At 41.7% G+C, this 25060-nt stretch overlaps 2 protein-coding genes across 4 annotated transcripts; both read right to left on the minus strand.

Moving 5' to 3' along the window:
* Positions 1–1680: 1680 nt before the first annotated feature.
* Positions 1681–3860, minus strand: LOC147312175 (alpha-1-antitrypsin homolog). 2 transcript variants are annotated; one of them, XM_086263739.1, is made up of 5 exons: positions 3804–3860; positions 3007–3632; positions 2570–2840; positions 2332–2479; positions 1681–2243 (listed from the first exon to the last, which is right to left on the minus strand). In XM_086263739.1, the coding sequence occupies exons 2-5, from the start codon at positions 3620–3622 to the stop codon at positions 2055–2057; spliced, it is 1224 nt and encodes a 407-aa protein (XP_086119865.1). In that variant the 5' UTR covers positions 3623–3632; positions 3804–3860; the 3' UTR covers positions 1681–2054. The 2 variants fall into 2 exon arrangements, with proteins under 2 accessions (XP_086119865.1, XP_086119864.1); XM_086263738.1 differs by lacking the exon at positions 3804–3860 and having other exon boundaries at positions 3007–3751.
* A 15436-nt stretch (positions 3861–19296) lies between these two features.
* On the minus strand, positions 19297–21569 carry LOC147312176 (alpha-1-antitrypsin homolog). 2 transcript variants are annotated; one of them, XM_086263622.1, is made up of 5 exons: positions 21421–21569; positions 20624–21249; positions 20187–20457; positions 19949–20096; positions 19297–19860 (listed from the first exon to the last, which is right to left on the minus strand). In XM_086263622.1, exons 2-5 carry the CDS (start codon positions 21237–21239, stop codon positions 19672–19674), a joined length of 1224 nt encoding a protein of 407 aa, XP_086119748.1. In that variant the 5' UTR covers positions 21240–21249; positions 21421–21569; the 3' UTR covers positions 19297–19671. The 2 variants fall into 2 exon arrangements, with proteins under 2 accessions (XP_086119748.1, XP_086119747.1); XM_086263621.1 differs by lacking the exon at positions 21421–21569 and having other exon boundaries at positions 20624–21368.
* Positions 21570–25060: the final 3491 nt, after the last annotated feature.

Below are 25060 nucleotides of genomic sequence, written 5' to 3' on the forward strand. Positions count from 1 at the left end.
ACAGTTTACAGATTAACAAAGATCAGCCTTCTCTCTTCTGGATCGATTCTACTGACTTTGTTTAAACAACCTAACTTGCTCAACAGGACATGGAAATAACTCTGGGTGGGTCAGGGTGTTTTTGGTAAAAACAAAAAATCAGAATCACGCAAACATACAAGCCTGGAGAAGTCCTGGCAAAATACTCAAGATGGCAGAAATCTGGAGCCATTTAAAAATGTGGGAAAACATTGAAATCTGTCAATTCAAATTACTTCCAGTTTAAATCATTTCTGGAAAATAGACAAGCTGGCTTCCTTTTAACGATCATGATCAACTGGGAAGAGAAATCATACTGAGACCAGACAGCAAGACTGACCTTGGTATTAATATTCATTGAAAGCTAAAGGAGTTAAACAGCACGAACACTATCAGCTGTTTTGTCTGGTGGATAATAATGTATTAGGCAAGTATTAATGCAAGAGTTCAGATGACTGCTCATAGTCAACCTGTCATGCTTATTTAAAACTAACCTTTATGTTATTTGTTATTTGACTGGTTGCTTGTGTCATTGAGCAAACTTAATCACCTCCCCGACCGACTAAAGATCTAAAGGCCTGACAGAAGTAAACATATGCAAAGGTGAAAAGAAGACAAGCGATGCTGCTGTAGTTGTTCAAAAAAGATTGAAACTTACCAATGAACTGATGTTGTCCTAGGCAAAATTACTTATACTTTATATATACTTAAGTACATAATTTTTGACTTGGGCGCCCGCCCCCCAGAATATCTGTGCATGACTCTGTACCTATACTAATGATCCCTTGTTGTGGGTCTCCTGCTGTGCTCAGGTGCTGCTGTACTATATACATGTTTCTGTAGATGTGTCCATGTTGACCTCATAATATATGATAATTAATTAAAGGAATTTAAGGAATGTGTGTGTGTGTGTGTGTGTGTGTGTGTGTGTGTGTGTGTGTGTGTGTGCGTGTGTGTGTGTGTGTGTGTGTGTGTGTGTGTGTTACTGTTGCAAACCTAAAATGATACAGATGTCATAAACTTTGTAAAGGTTACAAATGGGTATTTTTAGCCTGTTGCTAGGTGGTTGCCAGGCAACATGACAAGTTTGTTTCCTCAACACTTGCTGTTCACACCATATTTCATGGAATCTGTTTCTTATTTTGAAGAGTTAGATTTAGATTTAACTGTAAATAATATAAATCTGTTTGATAAAATCATATAATAATGATGATAAAGTAATATCTTCTTTTTCTTTCATATATAAATATTTAGAAAACGCAGTCTGTGGGCATGTGGGTGTGTGCGAACAGGCTGGTGTCAGGTGTGAACGAGTTCCCGGGCCTTACAGAACACGTTCAGGTGAGGATGAGGACTGACTCTGTGGCTGGGATTTGATCGCAAACTGATCTTTGATGATGACTCACCAGGCAAAAAAATCCCCCAATTAATCTCAACCTTAAGTCCGAAATTAAAACGGCAGCTTCTATGGATACTCGGGGACTGATGAAATCTGAATGAAGTGTCTTGAGCTCCATCAGCAGGTCAGAGTGAGATCATATTTTTAATTCTGCCTAAGATTAACTGTAAATAACAGATAAGAGCCTTACAGCAGTGACACTGACTTCATTGTAGAATAATAAAGATCACTGGACTGAAACAAATGAAATAATATAACATGGCCTGTGTTCATGGAAAGTTTTTATTTCACTTCATGTTGAACCAAATTCAAAACACAACCGGCCACACAAAAGCTGATGTGCTGTGTTAGTAGAGGCTTCTTTGACTTGTGTTTGTTTTTTTTCAGACATCTTTGCCTCTGGCCAAGTTCGGTTTTTAGTAATAAATGTTTGATGCTGACAGACAGATTCATTTCTGTTATGTAATGACAGATGTGTTGTCATATTCATCACACTATTGGCTAAACATCATTTCCCCAGCGTTCTTATTATTACAGCGGCACCTCCGCATCATTTTAAGATCCCGAGGTAAAGATAACCCCCGGAGCTACTGCTGCAGCGTGAAAATGGAACAAATGTGGCGCACTAAGGGCATCCTTAGGCTGTGGGGTTGTTGATCTTGCCCATGAAGAGGATGCTCTTTGTTGAATGCTCAAGGATGAAGAGCAGGAAGGGTCTGTTGAGTGTTATGGCTTGGGGCAGACTCATTGGCATGAACTCGACAGTGGTGGCAGCAGCAGCCTCCGTTCCTGTTTCATCCACGCTTAGCACCGCCTGGTGAGACACCTGTTGGAGGAACCAGGACACAAGAGCCAATGTCACATTTGAGTCCATGAAGTGGACAAAACAATGAAGTCATATTCAGTGATCCTACCTTTGAGACTATGAGCGCGACCTCATTAGATATGCCAGAAAAATCAGCTTTGCCTCCAAAAGCGTCCGTTATTCCACTTTCTTTCAGCGTGTCCTCCAGGGAGGCTTCGGCAGAGATGGAAAACTTTGGCATGCCAAGATTCACGTTACTGAGAAACAAATACAAGAGAAAAACACCCGTGTAAGAGTCCCAGAAAAATACGCAACCACAAACAGCCACTTACGAGGTGCTCTCTTACGTCCTGAAGAAGGAATCGTGCCAGCGCCTGAGCTGATCTTTGCTGATGACAGCCTCCACCTGATTCATTTTGTCTTCATCGGGGAAAACAATCATCATGGAGGTGTTGCCCTTGTACGGCAGCTGCAAAATCGTGGCGTGGTTCCCGTCGTCTCTGTAGAAGTTGTAGCGTCCCGTCCTCCTCATCATGTCCACCTCAACTGTGGTGCTTCCATCCACATGGAATTCCTCTTTGCGTGTTCTGTTACCGTCGAAAGGTTTCTCCCACTGTCCTGTAACGGGTCACATCAAGTCGATATTGATAGTGGGTACTTATTTGAAATCGTTGCATCCTTCAGACTTGTTTGTTTCGTGTATTTGTGCTAATCTCTATCTGTGAAAACCTTGAACCAGAGAACACCTGGCTGACACTGTCTGTTCTGTCTGCATGCGTCTTACCTCTGAAGTAGACGTAGTTGATAAGGACCATTGCCATTTCAGGGTCCAAGTCCTTCACCATGTCTTTGATCTTGTCGTTGGTTTTGCTGGCAATGTGCTTGTTGATTTCAGCTGCAGCCTCTTCAGGTTTGGTAAAGTCAACTTGAAAGATTTCACCAGAGTAGTACTGCTTGATGTCATTTAAGAACTGCTCCAGAGGACTGAAGCCGGAGCGCACCGCAGCTGCATTGCCAACATCCAGCTTTTGGTTCTCCTGGCTTTCTCCAAGCATGTGAAAAAGATGCTTGTAGGCTTCGTTGACCTGAGTCTGGTTTAAGGTGCTGTAGCCCAGGCTGGAGAACAGCTGGCTGTGGGTTTCACCGCGGGCCCCAGTAGATAGCAGGGACAGGGCAGTGGAGATGCCCAGTGGCGAAAAGAAGATGTTGTTTCCAGCAGCAGTCTTGGCATTCAGACTTTTGTAGAGGACAACAGCAAAGTCAGCATTAGGAGCAGAGAGCCTGTGGCAGCCATCGTCCTCCTCGTTGCTCTGTGCAGAGCTGTGGTTGTGGTGGTGGTCGGCCAAGGCTACGGCCAGGAGCAGTGCAGCGAGCGCACAACTAGCAACGAGACCACGCATCTTTAGAGCACTGTCAAGAGAAATACAAGCATTTAAAGTTAACACTTCCAGGGATAACAGTGGGAAATGAATTAGGACACAATCAGAGCAGGATCTGGACTGTCTGCACTTCATTTCCAAACATAATGTTTAAGTTTCCTGAAATCCATTCAGTGGTTGGCTAATAAAGCAATGTTCTTACCTTTAAAGTCCTCTCTGCTGCAGGCAGCTGCTCTGAAACGTCCTCTTTATATACAAGAGCGAGAGTCAGTTTACAGTCCAGTTAAAAATTAACCAAGAGTGATCTCTCTGCTCTGTCCCATGCTGAGAGGCTGAGCCAGCTTCAGTGATGCAACACAGCTGATAAAAACGAGTGTAAATGCGTCTAATCTATTTTTTATTTTTCATTTCATGCCTGCAATAATCATCAGAGAAGATCTGACAAATCAGATGTGGAAGTTGAGTTAATTCTATCTTAGTGCAAATTTTCCTGTGAAAATGCATTTTGGAAGCAATACATTTTTTAAAAAGGGAGGTTCTATTAATTGCATTTACACGTATTCTTAGCGTGCAGCCGTTTTATCTTGTTCGTGTTGGTGGCACCCTGGCACAGTTGTCCTCAAACTTTAGCTACTTCTCTGTAAATACTGATGATAAACTGAGCAAAGTTGATTCAAAAATCTAGAACGAGCTGGTTAGTTACGGACAGCAGACGACCAGCTGCTGTCAGCTTGTCATTTAAATTCTATGATCTCACATCTGCCATAAAAATGTGATGCAGGCTAAATGACTGTTTTTAATAAAAGAAAATGCACAGCTCTGCATGATTGCAGTACCGTGTTGAAATGTGTCTCCATGTAACACAGTTTGAGGTTGTTGGTTTTGTGGCCGTGCAGCCGGTGCTCGTTTTATCAGTTTGAACTCTTGTCTCTTCTATCGATAAATTAAGTTAATAAATAATGAAGGACAGTAAGGAAAAAACCACTGAAGCTTTTTCACAGACAAAGGTGGCGTGAAAAGCATTCGGCTAAAGAAGCGCGTGATGCAATAATCATTTAAACATGAAGACGATGTTCAAATCTTCAGCTGCTTTTAAAAAGTGACAGATTTAACTGGAGGACAATAAGGTCGCCTGGAAAAGTAGCTCGAGCCCTGCTGACCATCTCACAGAGCGCGTCCTTTGGTGGAGACAAACACAGTAGTTATGGAGCTTTGATTTTATCTTTGTTCACTTCCAGTTTAACAAGTTCAAACTTACCTTTTCAGGGTTTTGTGCTACCAGAGTTCTACATGAGTTAACAGCTTCCTGTTTCTTGCTGCGCTTTGCATGTTTGTTTGTTTGTTTGTATCAGGGACACTTTTTCTGTTACCACCATTAACTCGTCGGTTTCTACCTCTCCTTCTGTGAAAGGTTTGGGCGCACGTTATCCTTTAACTCTCACATCACTAATGTCACTCGATCAGCTTATTTTCACCTCCGTAACATCCATCGCCTCCGCCCCTTCCTCACTCCACATGCCACTGCTATCCTCGTCCACAGTCTCGTTACCTCTCTGATCTTATTATATTGGGGCAACCATGGCTCAGGGAGTTGGGAATCGCATCTGTAACCGGAAGGTCGCCGGTTCGATCCCTGGGCTCTCTGTCCTGGTCGTTGTGTCCTTGGGCAAGACACTTTACCCTACTTGCGCGATATGGCAGCCTCGCCTCTGTCAGTCTGCCCCAGGGCAGCTGTGGCTACACCTGTAGCTGCCTCCACCAGTGTGTGAGAGTGACTGAATAGTGGAATTGTAAAGCGCTTTGAGGGGTCCCGAAAAGTGCTATATAAATGCAATCCATTATTATTATGATCAACTACTGGAACTCACTCTTATCTGGCCTGCCAACAAAAATCCATCAACAAGCTCCAACGTGTCCCGTATTATTACTAGGACTCCCTCTACTCACCACATCACCCATCCTGAAGCAGCTTCACTGGTGTTCAACTCCACATTAATTTTAAAATACTCCTCTACACATTTAAGGCGATTCCTTCTCTCTCCCCACCATATCTCTCTGATTGGTACAGATCTCCATCCCATCCCGGTGCCTCAGATCCTCTTCTCTTCTTCTTTTTGTTCCTTCCTCTCGTCTCGTTTCTGTGGGGGGCGGGGCTTTTAGCCGCTCTGCCCCTCGACTGTGGAGTTCCTTACCCCCTGACCTCAGAAGCATCAGTTCTTTCCCCTGTTTTAAGTCCACCCTCAAAACCCACCTGTTCAAGAACCAGAGCCGACTCTGTATAACTACTGCATGCTCTTAAACCTTTTATTATTATTCTGTTTATTTCCTGTTTTTATGCTTGTCTTATTTGTTCTGTGAAGTGTCCTTGAGTGTTTTGAATTATTATATTATATATTATGATTATGATGATGATGATGATGATTATTAATACTGTAGCTTATCGAGCTATGTGAAGCTTAAAGTCAGAGTTTTCTGAGTAACTCTCTGGCTGAAGCACAAATGAAGACCAGCAGCACAAACAGCGTGTCGCATTGGTGCTATAATTTACACTGCATCATTTAGTGATGCAGAAAATGTGAAAATGTTTTTATACTTGGTCCTAATCAGATGCTAATTTTATTTTACATTGACGGAAATGCCGCTGCCAAAACACATAATAATGTGCTGGGCTCAAAGAAAGCCTGGCTATGTTAACACACACCACAAAAACCTGTTCAGTCACTAAGAGTCTTTTCACTTTGACCTGCTGACGAGCGAGACCGTGTCCTGCTGTGGGACTTAATGCTTGAATGTTCAAAGAAAGGAAAAGTGTCAGAGCTAACTAGAATTAGAATTAATTAGTATGTATTATTATTGCTCTGTGCACTGAATCAAACAATAACTGTTTTTCTGCAACATTCATTCCCACTCTTATTTACATTAGGAATCATTAATGTGCTCTTATGTATGTTTTTAACTGCCTTCAGTCTTGCCCCGCCTTACCTCTCTGAGCTTCTTCATCCCCACACACCCTGTCGGTCTCTCAGGTCAGCTGACCAGCTGCTCCTGGAGGTACCGAGATCCAGGAGGAAGCTCAGAGGGGGCGGGGCCTTCTCTATCGTGGCTCCTAATTATGGAATAATTTGCCCATGCATGTTAGAGAGGCCCCTTCACTGTCCACTTTTAAATCACGTCTTAAAACCCACTTTTATTCCTTGGCTTTTAACCTCAGTGAGACTCAGTTTCTCTTTTAATTGAAGTAGTTATTTAATTAATGATTTCACTCTTCTTTTATTTGTGTTTTATTTATATCTCATGTAATTTTATTTTACAGTTCCAATGTACAGCACTTTGTGTCAGCTGTGGTTGTTTTAAAGTGCTTTATAAATAAAGTTGATGATGATGATGATGATTAACAGCTCAAATTTAATTAACGTGTAAAAGTAGGGTCACCGGGGGCTCGAACATGTTACAGCCGAGAGGCGGGGAATGACCCCGGACGGGTCACGGGTCTGTCGCAGGGCTAACGCTGAATTGTCGGCACTACATGCCATATTACCTCCACTCCAGCTGCACGTTATTTATGTTTTTTATCATATTTTCTCATCTTTGCTTTGGTCTGACGGTCTGGGCTCACCATCGAAATTTAAGCATCTGAGATCCTCAAACAAACAAATGTTGAAGAGAACTGATAAAAATCCTGCTCAGTGGCAACACTAACAAGGTTCGGAGAGTTTTCCTGTATTTATGGTTTTTTTATTAGTTGTCAAATATATAAACAGTCTGGCCCAGAGTGTCATTCTACATACAGAGATGGTAATAGTAGTAGAGTTGCTATGACGGCACTGCCCACATTAACATTAAAATTAAGCAGCCTTTTATATCACTGTTCATTTGTTATCACTTGAATCACCGTTTCATTGTCATCGTGACTGCCCTGGTGTTTTTGGTTCAGACGGCCCGCCATCGCTCAAAAAACGGCAGATGGTGCCGTTAAATATGTGCACATATTTGTGCAAAGCAACGACAGAGCCGAGTAGCACATGCAAAAAGCAGAAATAGAACAAACATATCAATGCAGCCGCTTTAGGTGAAACTCTTCCTTCCTGGACCAGGACAAAGGTGAGCTGGATTAAAGGATCCATGGAAGGAAAACCCGGATATTTTTATCCAGATTACACCTCTGGAACACTTTGGTCTGGGGTTTCCATCAGTCAGTGCTCCTGATTAATAGGCTGACATCTGTGTTGCGTGTGATAAATCTGTTGTCCTGTTAATCAAACTATTATCCATTCATCATCTTCTCAGTCAGCTTAAGATCATCACAATATCACACAAGACCGAGTGAGGTGAAAAGTACGAGCTGCTGTCACAGAGCTGCTAAACCTTAGCGTGCTAATGTGACACAACATCGTGAGCATTTCTCTTCTGGTGTTGGAGAATGATGCTATACGCTCTTGCAAAACAATTTCCAGTAATTGCCAAAGATGATGAAGAGATGTTACAGGAGGAAATAGCTTTCAGAGTGAAGAAGTGACAAAAAGAGAAAATGCTTTTGTAATGAGAGAAAAGCATTTTTATGTTTTACTTTTGCAAGAATAGCAGAGATTCAGTCACGGGGATAAATTGCTGCCATTTAAATCTCTTTTCATCATTTCATGAAAATGGAGAAATAAACCATAAATCACCCTGTAATGTTTGAAAAACCAAACTCCCTCTGCAACTTCAGTGAAACTGCTGTAAACGCCTGTTTTCCTGCCAGGAAATGATACGACTGTCATCTTCTCTGTGTGAAAACAGTGAACACAAGAAAAAGAGAAGAGTGTGATGTTCACTCATGACATCGGTGGGATCCACGAGTCTTCCAACAAGCAGGATGAGCCCCACGTCACAGATCATGAGCATGAACGAGCTGCCAAAGGTTACTCATGGGGGGACAGAGAAGTCGAGCATGGTGTCAGGTCTCCCCCCTTCCTTTGCTTTAGTTTCGTCCACCTTCAGCGTGACCTCATGGGGTGTCTAAATGTAAGGACATGGAAAAAGGAGCAGTTAGAGGACAGAGTGAAGAGAAGTGGATCTCTAAATGAGGTAAAGGAGACAAGGGAAAAGTAAAAATCCTTTGTTGTGTTTCAGTGTGTTTGGCAGCTTCATGGTATTCATTTATTTGGTTCTTTCTTAACCTCGAGGAGTGACGGCATCTTTCCCTCCAATAATCCAGAGAAGTTGGCTGAGTGGGAGAAAGTGGATGATACCCCAGCGCTCCTCAGGAGACTTTGTAAACTGAAGGATTTCCTGAGTTGAAACTTGGGGAAACGGATTTCTGCCCACCTGTGGAAACAACAGTCAGTCTGTTAATGCGTTTGCTCTGAGAAGCCTTGTTACAACCTGACATTTCACTCACTGACAGTAATTATATCCGACTAGTAAACTACTCCACGTCGTTCATCGTGATACCTGACAACAGGAAGCAGTTGGACTGACACAGCTCCACAGACTGTGGATTCAGGAGTGAAAACTCTTATCAGTGAACATATATCACAACGGGGTCACACCTGGACTCACCTCTGCATAAATATGCATGTAACGTGGTTGTGGTGTTCACAGTGTTTTCACCTCACTGTTTCAGAGGTGCTCTAAGGATTATCCACAACGACACAACGCACAATCCCAGTTTGTGTACCACTTTAAGAAAAGTGATTGTTTTTAATTTGATGGCACCAACAAATCTGATAAAAGTTGGGAGAGATTAACAAAAGGCTGGAAAATAAGACGACTGGTTGTTAAAAGAGCATCTTTGAGGCAGAGGTTCACCAATCTGCAAAAAAAAGAAACACGTGTGTGAACACAGTTTCCCACTGCGTCCACGGTGGCAGGTTAAGGCTCTGTCATGCAAAGAAGCCACGTGTGAACATTATGAAGAAGCAATGATGTCTTATCTGTGCCAAAGCTTGTTTAAAACAGACTGAGACAAAATGGAAAACTGTTCTGTGGTCGGGCGAATCAAAATCTGAAATTCTTTTCCAGCAAACATGGACACCACACTTTAATCCAGACACTCACCACCTGAAAATAACAACAGCTGCTCAGTTGCACAGCAGTGAAAATGTCCCGATCTCAACTTTTATGAGATGAGTTATTGCCATCAGGTTAACAATGAGATATTATTCTTTCTCAAAATTTTACATTTTCTCCATCTTAACATTTTATGTTTTCTAAATTCTATTGTGTATAAAATATAAGTTAATAAGATTCATAAATCTTTCCATTCTGCTTGATTTATATTTTACACAGCATTCAAACTTGGGTTATCAGGTAGGATTCTGTGTACAGGTACTGTTTCCTGTGTTTGGATGAACGAGTCCACATTTTTACATTTTTAGATTTAAAGCCTTTATTTTGCAAACTGTGTTGGAGGAAGTACTCTGATCCTTTAATTGAAAGTATATTAATATCAGAGTATGAAAATACTCTAATAATCTAATTACTTTTATTTTAATTTAAAAAAAATACCTAAATTATGACACATAAAAGTGCTTACATTATTGCATCAATATTCCTGAATCATTCTTTGGCTCTTTGCTCCGGTATTTTGCTGGTTGGAACTGTTGTAAATAGTTTTTCATTTATGACATTACTGATTATAAATTTTGTAAAAAAAAAAAAAAAAACTAGTACCGGTACAGAAAAAAAGAATATATTGAACCGTTCGATACAGTGCTTTCAGTTCGGTACGTATATGTATCGAACAATACAAAATTTGTAATTTATTTTATCAACTTTCCTTCTGACGATGCTGTCTGTGTTGAGCGCTCAGTGAATCTGTGTTCGACTACTCCGCCTAGGCTGCACTGTCGAGCGCAGATCCACTGAGCGCTCAACACAGACAGCATCATCAGAAGGAAGAGCGCAGGGCAAGCTAGCGAGACAGAAGTTAAGCTCTCCTTACAACATGGACCTCCCCCACCCTCATTCAGATCTGGCGTTTGGAATTATTTTGGTCTTCATGTGACGTATGACCCTGAAGGTAAGCGAGTCATGGACTAAAGTAAAACAGTATGTTGGATGTGCCATGCAATGCTCAATTACATGGGTGGGAACTAGTGTGTTGGCGCAGTTAGCTCGTTAACGTGTTGGCCGTCTAGCCCCATGCACAGAGCGATCGGCGGTAGCTCGTTAACGGAGATTTGCCGTGTTGTGGCGTTAAGGTCATTTCAACGAGATTAACCTGAAAGCACTAGTGGGAACACAACGAATATGACTGCACATTTACGCCGACATCATCCTAGTGCAAAGACAAAAACAACAAGCATGCTACTAACTTTAGCCGAGTCATTTAGACTAGAGATGGACCGATCCGATATTACGTATCGGTATCGGTCCGATACTGACCTAAATTACTGGATCGGATATCGGAGAAAAATAAAAAATGTAATCCGATCCATTAAATATCACGAAAGCACCTCACAAAACTTGCAACACGCCGTAACTCACCTCAGAACGTTAGCACGTCGGAGCAGTATGCATCACGTGATAGAGCGGCTGTGGCATACGAGACCTGTTGGTGGTCTGGATAGCATGTGGAGCTTCGCTAGCAACCCGGCATTTCATCTCCGACAAAGTTATCCCCGAGAGAAGTAAAGCAAGTGTGTAAGTCCATCTCTGAATGTTTGTAAAGCATTCCTGCGTTAAGCTTAACAAGCGATATATGGAGCGACTGCCTCTTCTCGCTGCTACTTCAATCATGAAACTGATCAATGATCAGCTGATCAGCTTTTCTGTCGCGAGTCCGTCTCTCTTGTTTGCTTTTGGCCCACTTTGCACCAGAAAGAGGAAACCAGCGGCTGAACAACAGCAGCACGTTTAAGCTTGATAAGCTGTTGTTAGAATGTATTTAATATTTCTTTCTACTCGAGGATCTTTTTCTACGTAGCTGACGTAACTGTGCAGGGGCGGATCTAGCAAAGTTTAGCCAGGGGGGCCGATAGGGCATGAACAGGGAAAAGGGGGCACAAAGACATACTTTTCTTTCTTATTCTCATTTAAAATGTCGAGCTTTTAATAAATAATTATCTGACACCCAAAGTTTTAATTTGATGTAAAATGAATAGAAGTCAATTACTGTATATAGTGACTATTAAGTCTAATATATATACCCTAGTAAGCTATAGTACTTTTTCCTTTGGGAAGGTACCATCTGTGCAGTCTGCAATTTTGTTGAAGAAAGATGTTGAATCTATTTAATATTTCTTGAGAAATAATTGATTTCTGTGCATTTTTTTCACACTGCATCAAATTAAGGTTGATTACGTCGATTAAGCATCATGAGGTGGAGCGTGAGGGGTGGTTCCCTATTTTTTATTTATTTATTTTTGTTGTTGCTGGGAGTTGGAACCCTATTAATTAGGTTGCTTAATATTTATGCTAAGTACTCTTTAAAATACCAGAATAGGGAGGATGGTGTAGGTTTGAGTTTATTAGATTGATCAGTATTGCTGAACTATGAAACATTTTTTTTTTTGCATACAGGTATAACAGAATAGCTTTAGTGTAGTTGTTGTTTTAAACTTGAGTATGAACTTATACAAAATGCAGCAAGATATTTAAAAAAACAGTTTTGTTGATTAAAAAACATTATATCGGATTCATATCGGTATCGACAGATATCCAAATTTATGATATCGGTATCGGACATAAAAAAGTGGTATCGTGCCATCTCTAATTTAGACAGCTGTTAGCACATGATTCTCCTTATATGTTTAATATGCTGCTGAGAATATAGCCCAGAAGAAGCGGATAGTATAGCTTTTATTTTGGAAAGAGGCATTTCTCTGTAATAAACTCTTTTCCAAAGATGAGTGATTCCTCAATCAGATGCAGGGCTCGCAATATCGCTAGCCCGACGTCCCGGGGCTAGCGATTTTTTCAGTCGGGCTACCAAAATCTATCTCTGCCCTGCCCGTCGGGCTATTGTGGGAAGGAAAAATATATGTCAATGCTTTTGCATTCTTTCGGAAATGTAGCTGGGTAATTATGTCATTGGCATCGGTGAGCCACTGTCAATATGTGACATATTGAAATCGCGTTTGAATTTGCGCTTGTTTTTTTGCTTTCACTTTGCAATCGCTCGAACTGTGTATAGAGAGCGACAGCACTGATCTGTGAGTGATGATAATTTGTGCACCAATTCCTCTGACATCGTCTTATTAATCGTTAGCTTACTATGCAAACATGACAAGAGAAATCTCCCGCAGCTTAAACATGTGAGAGGTTGATCGCGCAGAGAATCGCTGAGCTTATGTGAGTGAGTGTGTAAAAGCAGCAGGATATATATTTGACTACGATGACCTTCACAGACAGATATATATTTTAGTTCTGCTGAGCCAAATAAGACAGGTCAGGGTGAAGAAGTGACAGCCAAAGAAAAGCTTACCACAAAACGGAGAAGTTATGACAAATGAGACTATAAGGCAAAAAGAAAGTGCAGCTTTATGGTTTCATGGACAAAATAATTTCTGTGGCTGCAATATGACGAGCTAAATAACCAGGGCTGCACATAAGTGGTCCGCAGGTGCGCATTCGCTGTCAAAATAAAAAACACGCACAAGGGTTAGGGTTAAATTTAAAAACTGTACTTTTGAGTTAAAATATATATTTATAATTTTAATAAATAACAAATTAAAAAGGCATGAACATTTTTTTTGTATCGAAAAAATATCGAACCGTGACACCAAAGTATCGAACCGAACCGTGAATTTTGTGTATCGTTGCACCCCTAATATATATATATATAACTAACAGAGTTGCAGAAAGGTGCGGCAAAGAAGGTGCATAAGAAATACAGCAAGCTGTCCATACCTGAGGCCTTGGAAACTGCCAAGCAAAGACTCACAGCCTTGGCCAGCCGCTTGAAGAGGTACACCAGAGAGATAGAAGGCAGGAGAATAAACCAGCTGTTCTCCACAGAACCAGCAAAGGTGTACTCTCAGTGGCAAGGGAACAATAAGAGAACAGCACCACCAAGGCTGGAGACGGAGCAATACTGGAAGAGCATATGGGAGAAGGATGCAACCCATAACGGCAATGCTCAGTGGCTAGAGGATCTGAGGGCAGACCACAGCGACCTCCCTGAACAGGGTCAGTAACCATCACAGTGGCAGATATCCAAGAAAGGGTCTCCAGTATGAAGAGTTGGACAGCACCAGGGCCCGACATGGTTCACGCCTACTGGCTAAAGAAGCTGACTGCACTCCACGAGCGTCTGGCAGCACAAATGAACCAGCTGCTAGTTAACGAGAGACACCCGGAATGGCTAACTGAAGGCCGGACGGTCCTGATCCCCAAGGACCCCAAGAAGGGACCGGTCCCATCCAACTACCGACCAATAACCTGCCTCAGTACTACATGGAAGCTCCTGTCAGGCATCATATCGGCTAAGATGAACAGGCACATGGGTCAATACATGAGTGGGGCACAGAAAGGGATTGGCAAGAATACCAGAGGCGCAAAACACCAGCTACTGGTAGACAGAACAATCAGCCGAGACTGCAAGATCATGCTTTTTATTTGTTCTTGTTTCTAATGTCTCTGTAAAGCACTTTGAATCACCTTGTTGTTGAATTGTGCTATACAAATAAACTTGCCTTGCCTTGCCTTGACCAACCTGTGCACTGCCTGGATTGATTACAAGAAGGCCTATGACTCAATGCCCCACAGCTGGATACTGGAATGCCTAGAATTGTACAAGATCAATGGGACCCTAAGAGCCTTCATCAGGAACTCAATGGGGATGTGGCGCACAACACTAGAGGCCAACTCCAAGCCCATAGCACAAGTCACCATCAAGTGCGGGATCTACCAAGGAGATGCTCTGTCCCCACTGCTGTTCTGCATAGGCCTGAACCCCCTCAGTGAGATCATTAACAAGACTGGCTACGGATACCGACTACGGAACGGAGCAGTTGTCAGCCACCTCCTGTACATGGATGACATCAAGCTGTATGCCAAGAGTGAACGAGACATCGATTCACTGATCCACACTACCAGGCTATACAGCGATGACATCGGGATGTCGTTCGGACTGGAGAAGTGTAGTCGGATGGTAACAAAGAGAGGGAAGGTAGTCAGAACTGAGGGGATTGAACTACCAGAAGGCAACATTGCAGACATAGAGGACAGTTACAAGTACCTGGGGATCCAGCAGGCGAATGGGAACCATGAAGAGGCCGCTAGAAAAGCTGCAACCACCAAGTACCTGCAGAGGGTCAGGCAAGTCCTGAGGAGTCAGCTGAATGGTAAGAACAAGATCCGGGCCATCAACACGTACGCCCTGCCCGTGATCAGGTACCCTGCTGGGGTAATAGGCTGGCCAAAGGAGGAGATAGAAGCCACTGACATAAAGACAAGAAAGCTCCTTACCATGCATGGAGGGTTTCACCCCAAGTCCAGCACCCTGAGGCTGTACGCTAAGCGGAAGGAAGGGGGCCGGGGACTGGTGAGTGTCAGCACCACAGTCCAGGATGAGACAACGAACATCCAAGAATACATTGGGAAGATGGCCCCAACTGACCGAGTGCTCAGTGAATACCTCAGGCAGCAGAAACCCAAGAAAGAGGAGGGAGACGAGGAACCATCATGGAAGGACAGGCCCCTGCACAGTATGTACCACCGGCAGATAGAGGAGGTGGCTGATATCCAGAAATCCTACCAGTGGCTGGACAAAGCTGGACTGAAAGACAGCACAGAGGCACTAATCATGGCAGCACAAGAACAAGCTCTGAGCACAAGATCCATAGAGGCTGGAGTCTATCACACCAGGCAAGACCCCAGGTGCAGGCTGTGTAAAGATGCCCCAGAGACAATCCAGCACATAACAGCAGGGTGCAAGATGCTAGCAGGCAAGGCATACATGGAACGCCATAACCAAGTGGCCGGCATAGTGTACAGGAACATCTGTGCCGAGTATAACCTGGAAGTCCCGAGTCTTAAATAAGGGAATATTTAAGCAAATTTACACATCCATTCAGTGTGATTGCAGTATCTGAAAAATGGATTAATAAACAGAAAGGAGAGGACTTTGTAATAGATGGATATGAATTAAATCTTACAAATAGAAAGAATAAGAATGGCGGTGGTGTGGCCTTGTTTGTGGATAAAAATTTAAAATACAAGATGGTAGAAAAAATGACGATGGCGGTAGATAATATATTAGAGTGTGTAACAATAGAAATTAGTATGGGAAAAGAGAAAAATGTCATTGTAAGCTGTATATATAGAACACCAGGTTCTAATATTGAAATTTTTAAGGAGTGGGTAGATAAAACATTCATTAGGACAAATCAAAAAGTCATGTTCATTTGTGGGGATTTTAACATAGATCTACTAAATCCAAACAAGCAGAGAGCGACAGAGGAATTTATTAATACAATGTATAGCTTGGGACTTTTTCCAGTGATCACTAAGCCCAGCAGGATTACAGCACAGTCGGCAACCCTAATAGACAATATATTTACTAATGAAATAGAAAATAGAACCATAAGTGGTCTCCTAATTAATGACATCAGTGATCATCTACCTGTTTTTATAGTGTATAACAGCAATTACAGGAAGGTTAAACAGCAAAACACAATAAAATACAAACGAGTGAGAACAGAAGAGTCAATAAACGCATTCAAAAGTGATTTACTCAAGCAAGAATGGGAGATGCTGTATAAGGAAAAAAATATTGATAAAGCTTATGAGATTTTTTTAGGAAAATTTAAACTGTTATATAATAGTCATTGCCCAGTAAAGAAATATAGTAAAAAACAAAAATATGCAGAGTGCCCATGGATTACAAAAGGATTGCAAAATGCATGTAAGAAGAAAAATACCTTATACAGAGAATTTATAATGAACAGAAGCACAGAAGCTGAAAATAAATACAAGAAATATAAAAATAAATTAACGAGTATTTTAAGGTCATGTAAAAAGGAATACTATGAAAAATTACTGATTATGAATAAAAATAATATTAAAGGGATCTGGAAAACATTAAATACCATCATCAAAAAGGGCTCGGGGCAGGCAGACTATCCTTCGTATTTCGCAAATAATGATAGAAATATTACTAATATGAGAGATGTGGTAAATGAGTTCAATAAATTCTTTGTAAGTGTTGGGCCAGACTTGGCTGAAACAATTCCTGATATAACAGATTCTGTAGAGAAAGAAACTAGACTCATTGACCGCAATCCTCATTCAATGTTCTTAACGGTGGTGGAAGAAATGGAAATCATTGATATTGTTGGGAAATCACAAACAAAAAACTCTACAGACTCTGACGACATTGATATGGAAATCGTTAAGAGAGTGATAGAGGGCATTTCCAAACCCTTAACACACATTTGCAATTTGTCCTTACAAACTGGTACATTCCCAAAACAAATGAAAACAGCTAAAGTAACACCACTGTTTAAAAATGGTGACAGACACCAATTCACAAATTATAGGCCTGTCTCTCTACTTTCTCAATTTTCAAAAATACTGGAAAAAGTCTTTAGTAATAGACTTGAGAAATTTATAGATAAACACAAAATAATAATGGATAGTCAGTATGGTTTCAGATCAAATAGATCAACATCATTGGCATTAATGGAACTGATCGAAAATATCACCAACAATATAGATAAAAGACAATGTATAGTTAGTGTATTCATTGACCTAAAAAAAGCTTTTGACACAATTAATCATGACATATTACTTGATAAACTGGAGTACTACGGCATTAGAGGAGTGGTGTTAGAATGGGTAAAGAGTTATTTGAGAGACAGGCAGCAATTTGTGAAAATTGGGGAACATCAATCAGAGTGTATGGACATTGTTTGTGGAGTTCCGCAGGGGTCAGTATTGGGACCAAAGCTGTTTATCCTCTATATCAATGATATATGCAGAACATCAGATATACTACAGTTTATTCTATTTGCAGATGATACAAATATTTTTTGTGCTGGAGAGAACTTACAGCAGCTTTTGGAAATCGTCACAAAAGAAATGATTAAACTGAAAACATGGTTTGATAGAAATAAGCTATCATTAAATTTGGAAAAAACTACATTTATGTTATTCGGAAATTGTAAAAAAGATGCAGGAGCAAAATTATTAGTAAACAATGTTGAAATAGAGCAAGTTTCGGATACAAAATTTCTGGGTGTGATAATAGATAACAAAATCTGCTGGAAACCTCACATAAAGCATATACAAGCCAAACTGTCAAGAAGCATCTCCGTACTAAGTAAAGTTAAATATTTTTTGCCTTCCAAATCACTCCGGGTACTTTATTGTTCACTTATATTGCCATATTTGGAATACTGTGTGGAAATTTGGGGAAACACATATAAAACTGCACTTCAACCAATATGTAAAATTTAAAAAAAAGCAATCAGGATGATTAATAAAGCAGGATTTAGAGACCATACTAACATCATGTTTTTGAAATTAAAAATACTGAAGTTTATGGATCTTATAAAATATAAAACTGCAAAAATTATGTACAAGGCCAGATACAATATGTTACCAGGAAATATACAGAGGATGTTCTATAACTATTTATGGGGTAAAACTGTGGAATAGTTTTACTATAGATCTACAGCAATGCTCAGGAATTAGTAAGTTCATGAAAATACTTCGAAAACTGATTTTGGAAGAATATGGTGGGTGGAGCTGACCCTCTTCCCTACTGTTTGCATTTGGTTGTAGGAGCTGGAGCGAGGTCTTGGTTTCAATAACAATTTTATTGTTATTGTTAAGCACTTTGTGCAGCATCGGCTGTTGGAAATGTGCTATATAAATAAATCTGACCTTGACCTTGACCTTGACCTTCATTGTCAGACAACGCAGGAACACACCGGCTACACAAAGCCCGGGCTCGTGAGCAACGTCTCAGCTTCCACTATTAAAGCTTTCCTAAGACTAAGTGATGAACGACAGTCACTGTACGATTCTGTGTGTGTGTGTGTGTGTGTGTGTGTGTGTGTGTGTGTGTGTGTGTGTGTGTGTGTGTTACTGTTGCAAACCTAAAATGATACAGATGTCATAAACTTTGTAAAGGTTACAAATGGGTATTTTTAGCCTGTTGCTAGGTGGTTGCCAGGCAACATGACAAGTTTGTTTCCTCAACACTTGCTGTTCACACCATATTTCATGGAATCTGTTTCTTATTTTGAAGAGTTAGATTTAGATTTAACTGTAAATAATATAAATCTGTTTGATAAAATCATATAATAATGATGATAAAGTAATATCTTCTTTTTCTTTCATATATAAATATTTAGAAAACGCAGTCTGTGGGCATGTGGGTGTGTGCGAACAGGCTGGTGTCAGGTGTGAACGAGTTCCCGGGCCTTACAGAACACGTTCAGGTGAGGATGAGGACTGACTCTGTGGCTGGGATTTGATCGCAAACTGATCTTTGATGATGACTCACCAGGCAAAAAAATCCCCCAATTAATCTCAACCTTAAGTCCGAAATTAAAACGGCAGCTTCTATGGATACTCGGGGACTGATGAAATCTGAATGAAGTGTCTTGAGCTCCATCAGCAGGTCAGAGTGAGATCATATTTTTAATTCTGCCTAAGATTAACTGTAAATAACAGATAAGAGCCTTACAGCAGTGACACTGACTTCATTGTAGAATAATAAAGATCACTGGACTGAAACAAATGAAATAATATAACATGGCCTGTGTTCATGGAAAGTTTTTATTTCACTTCATGTTGAACCAAATTCAAAACACAACCGGCCACACAAAAGCTGATGTGCTGTGTTAGTAGAGGCTTCTTTGACTTGTGTTTGTTTTTTTTTCAGACATCTTTGCCTCTGGCCAAGTTCGGTTTTTAGTAATAAATGTTTGATGCTGACAGACAGATTCATTTCTGTTATGTAATGACAGATGTGTTGTCATATTCATCACACTATTGGCTAAACATCATTTCCCCAGCGTTCTTATTATTACAGCGGCACCTCCGCATCATTTTAAGATCCCGAGGTAAAGATAACCCCCGGAGCTACTGCTGCAGCGTGAAAATGGAACAAATGTGGCGCACTAAGGGCATCCTTAGGCTGTGGGGTTGTTGATCTTGCCCATGAAGAGGATGCTCTTTGTTGAATGCTCAAGGATGAAGAGCAGGAAGGGTCTGTTGAGTGTTATGTCTTGGGGCAGACTATTTGGCATGATCTCGACAGTGGTGGCAGCAGCAGCCTCCGTTCCTGTTTCATCCACGCTTAGCACCGCCTGGTGAGACACCTGTTGGAGGAACCAGGACACAAGAGCCAATGTCACATTTGAGTCCATGAAGTGGACAAAACAATGAAGTCATATTCAGTGATCCTACCTTTGAGACTTTGAGCGGGACCTCATTAGACATGCCAGAAAAATCAGCTTTGTCTCCAAAAGCGTCCGTTATTCCACTTTCTTTCAGCGTGTCATCCAGGGAGGCTTCGGCAGAGATGGAAAACTTTGGCATGCCAAGATTCACGTTACTGAGAAACAAATACAAGAGAAAAACACCCGTGTAAGAGTCCCAGAAAAATACGCAACCACAAACAGCCACTTACGAGGTGCTCTCTTACGTCCTGAAGAAGGAATCGTGCCAGCGCCTGAGCTGATCTTTGCTGATGACAGCCTCCACCTGATTCATTTTGTCTTCATCGGGGAAAACAATCATCATGGAGGTGTTGCCCTTGTACGGCAGCTGCAAAATCGTGGCGTGGTTCCCGTCGTCTCTGTAGAAGTTGTAGCGTCCCGTCCTCCTCATCATGTCCACCTCAACTGTGGTGCTTCCATCCACATGGAATTCCTCTTTGCGTGTTCTGTTACCGTCGAAAGGTTTCTCCCACTGTCCTGTAACGGGTCACATCAAGTCGATATTGATAGTGGGTACTTATTTGAAATCGTTGCATCCTTCAGACTTGTTTGTTTCGTGTATTTGTGCTAATCTCTATCTGTGAAAACCTTGAACCAGAGAACACCTGGCTGACACTGTCTGTTCTGTCTGCATGCGTCTTACCTCTGAAGTAGACGTAGTTGATAAGGACCATTGCCATTTCAGGGTCCAAGTCCTTCACCATGTCTTTGATCTTGTCGTTGGTTTTGCTGGCAATGTGCTTGTTGATTTCAGCTGCAGCCTCTTCAGGTTTGGTAAAGTCAACTTGAAAGATTTCACCAGAGTAGTACTGCTTGATGTCATTTAAGAACTGCTCCAGAGGACTGAAGCCGGAGCGCACCGCAGCTGCATTGCCAACATCCAGCTTTTGGTTCTCCTGGCTTTCTCCAAGCATGTGAAAAAGATGCTTGTAGGCTTCGTTGACCTGAGTCTGGTTTAAGGTGCTGTAGCCCAGGCTGGAGAACAGCTGGCTGTGGGTTTCACCGCGGGCCCCAGTAGATAGCAGGGACAGGGCAGTGGAGATGCCCAGTGGCGAAAAGAAGATGTTGTTTCCAGCAGCAGTCTTGGCATTCAGACTTTTGTAGAGGACAACAGCAAAGTCAGCATTAGGAGCAGAGAGCCTGTGGCAGCCATCGTCCTCCTCGTTGCTCTGTGCAGAGCTGTGGTTGTGGTGGTGGTCGGCCAAGGCTACGGCCAGGAGCAGTGCAGCGAGCGCACAACTAGCAACGAGACCACGCATCTTTAGAGCACTGTCAAGAGAAATACAAGCATTTAAAGTTAACACTTCCAGGGATAACAGTGGGAAATGAATTAGGACACAATCAGAGCAGGATCTGGACTGTCTGCACTTCATTTCCAAACATAATGTTTAAGTTTCCTGAAATCCATTCAGTGGTTGGCTAATAAAGCAATGTTCTTACCTTTAAAGTCCTCTCTGCTGCAGGCAGCTGCTCTGAAACGTCCTCTTTATATACAAGAGCGAGAGTCAGTTTACAGTCCAGTTAAAAATTAACCAAGAGTGATCTCTCTGCTCTGTCCCATGCTGAGAGGCTGAGCCAGCTTCAGTGATGCAACACAGCTGATAAAAACGAGTGTAAATGCGTCTAATCTATTTTTTATTTTTCATTTCATGCCTGCAATAATCATCAGAGAAGATCTGACAAATCAGATGTGGAAGTTGAGTTAATTCTATCTTAGTGCAAATTTTCCTGTGAAAATGCATTTTGGAAGCAATACATTTTTTAAAAAGGGAGGTTCTATTAATTGCATTTACACGTATTCTTAGCGTACAGCCGTTTTATCTTGTTCGTGTTGGTGGCACCCTGGCACAGTTGTCCTCAAACTTTAGCTACTTCTCTGTAAATACTGATGATAAACTGAGCAAAGTTGATTCAAAAATCTAGAACGAGCTGGTTAGTTACGGACAGCAGACGACCAGCTGCTGTCAGCTTGTCATTTAAATTCTATGATCTCACATCTGCCATAAAAATGTGATGCAGGGTAAATGACTGTTTTTAATAAAAGAAAATGCACAGCTCTGCATGATTGCAGTACCGTGTTGAAATGTGTCTCCATGTAACACAGTTTGAGGTTGTTGGTTTTGTGGCCGTGCAGCCGGTGCTCGTTTTATCAGTTTGAACTCTTGTCTCTTCTATCGATAAATTAAGTTAATAAATAATGAAGGACAGTAAGGAAAAAACCACTGAAGCTTTTTCACAGACAAAGGTGGCGTGAAAAGCATTCAGCTAAAGAAGCGCGTGATGCAATAATCATTTAAACATGAAGACGATGTTCAAATCTTCAGCTGCTTTTAAAAAGTGACAGATTTAACTGGAGGACAATAAGGTCGCCTGGAAAAGTAGCTCGAGCCCTGCTGACCATCTCACAGAGCGCGTCCTTTGGTGGAGACAAACACAGTAGTTATGGAGCTTTGATTTTATCTTTGTTCACTTCCAGTTTAACAAGTTCAAACTTACCTTTTCAGGGTTTTGTGCTACCAGAGTTCTACATGAGCTGACAGCTTCCTGTTTCTTGCTGCGCTTTGCATGTTTGTTTGTTTGTTTGTATCAGGGACACTTTTTCTGTTACCACCATTAACTCGTCGGTTTCTACCTCTCCTTCTGTGAAAGGTTTGGGCGCACGTTATCCTTTAACTCTCACATCACTAATGTCACTCGATCAGCTTATTTTCACCTCCGTAACATCCATCGCCTCCGCCCCTTCCTCACTCCACATGCCACTGCTATCCTCGTCCACAGTCTCGTTACCTCTCTGATCTTATTATATTGGGGCGACCGTGGCTCAGGGAGTTGGGAATCGCATCTGTAACCGGAAGGTCGCCGGTTCGATCCCTGGGCTCTCTGTCCTGGTCGTTGTGTCCTTGGGCAAGACACTTTACCCTACTTGCGCGATATGGCAGCCTCGCCTCTGTCAGTCTGCCCCAGGGCAGCTGTGGCTACACCTGTAGCTGCCTCCACCAGTGTGTGAATGTGAGAGTGAATGAATAGTGGCATTGTAAAGCGCTTTGAGGGGTCCCGAAAAGCGCTATATAAATGCAATCTATTATTATTATGATCAACTACTGGAACTCACTCTTATCTGGCCTGCCAACAAAAATCCATCAACAAGCTCCAACGTGTCCCGTATTATTACTAGGACTCCCTCTACTCACCACATCACCCATCCTGAAGCAGCTTCACTGGTGTTCAACTCCACATTAATTTTAAAATACTCCTCTACACATTTAAGGCGATTCCTTCTCTCTCCCCACCATATCTCTCTGATTGGTACAGATCTCCATCCCATCCCGGTGCCTCAGATCCTCCTCTTCTCTTCTTCTTTTTGTTCCTTCCTCTCGTCTCGTTTCTGTGGGGGGCGGGGCTTTTAGCCGCTCTGCCCCTCAACTGTGGAGTTCCTTACCCCCTGACCTCAGAAGCATCAGTTCTTTCCCCTGTTTTAAGTCCACCCTCAAAACCCACCTGTTCAAGAACCAGAGCCGACTCTGTATAACTACTGCATGCTCTTAAACCTTTTATTATTATTCTGTTTATTTCCTGTTTTTATGCTTGTCTTATTTGTTCTGTGAAGTGTCCTTGAGTGTTTTGAATTATTATATTACATATTATGATTATGATGATGATGATGATGATGATTATTAATACTGTAGCTTATCGAGCTATGTGAAGCTTAAAGTCAGAGTTTTCTGAGTAACTCTCTGGCTGAAGCACAAATGAAGACCAGCAGCACAAACAGCGTGTCGCATTGGTGCTATAATTTACACTGCATCATTTAGTGATGCAGAAAATGTGAAAATGTTTTTATACTTGGTCCTAATCAGATGCTAATTTTATTTTACATTGACGGAAATGCCGCTGCCAAAACACATAATAATGTGCTGGGCTCAAAGAAAGCCTGGCTATGTTAACACACACCACAAAAACCTGTTCAGTCACTAAGAGTCTTTGACCTGCTGACGAGCGAGACCGTGTCCTGCTGTGGGACTTAATGCTTGAATGTTCAAAGAAAGGAAAAGTGTCAGAGCTAACTAGAATTAGAATTAATTAGTATGTATTATTATTGCTCTGTGCACTGAATCAAACAATAACTGTTTTTCTGCAACATTCATTCCCACTCTTATTTACATTAGGAATCATTAATGTGCTCTTATGTATGTTTTTAACTGCCTTCAGTCTTGCCCCGCCTTACCTCTCTGAGCTTCTTCATCCCCACACACCCTGTCGGTCTCTCAGGTCAGCTGACCAGCTGCTCCTGGAGGTACCGAGATCCAGGAGGAAGCTCAGAGGGGGCGGGGCCTTCTCTATCGTGGCTCCTAATTATGGAATAATTTGCCCATGCATGTTAGAGAGGCCCCTTCACTGTCCACTTTTAAAACGCGTCTTAAAACCCACTTTTATTCCTTGGCTTTTAACCTCAGTGAGACTCAGTTTCTCTTTTAATTGAAGTAGTTATTTAATTAATGATTTCACTCTTCTTTTATTTGTTTTTTATTTATATCTCATGTAATTTTATTTTACAGTTCCAATGTACAGCACTTTGTGTCAGCTGTGGTTGTTTTAAAGTGCTTTATAAATAAAGTTGATGATGATGATGATGATTAACAGCTCAAATTTAATTAACGTGTAAAAGTAGGGTCACCGGGGGCTCGAACATGTTACAGCCGAGAGGCGGGGAATGACCCCGGACGGGTCACGGGTCTGTCGCAGGGCTAACGCTGAATTGTCGGCACTACATGCCATATTACCTCCACTCCAGCTGCACGTTATTTATGTTTTTTATCATATTTTCTCATCTTTGCTTTGGTCTGACGGTCTGGGCTCACCATCGAAATTTAAGCATCTGAGATCCTCAAACAAACAAATGTTGAAGAGAACTGATAAAAATCCTGCTCAGTGGCAACACTAACAAGGTTCGGAGAGTTTTCCTGTATTTATGGTTTTTTTATTAGTTGTCAAATATATAAACAGTCTGGCCCAGAGTGTCATTCTACATACAGAGATGGTAATAGTAGTAGAGTTGCTATGACGGCACTGCCCACATTAA

This window comes from Aulonocara sp. 'chitande type north' Nkhata Bay, linkage group LG15 (assembly GCF_057382095.1).
Source record: "Aulonocara sp. 'chitande type north' Nkhata Bay isolate Kocher_YH1m ecotype deep benthic linkage group LG15, A_spYH_male_GT1.1, whole genome shotgun sequence".
NCBI lineage: Eukaryota > Metazoa > Chordata > Actinopteri > Cichliformes > Cichlidae > Aulonocara > Aulonocara sp. 'chitande type north' Nkhata Bay.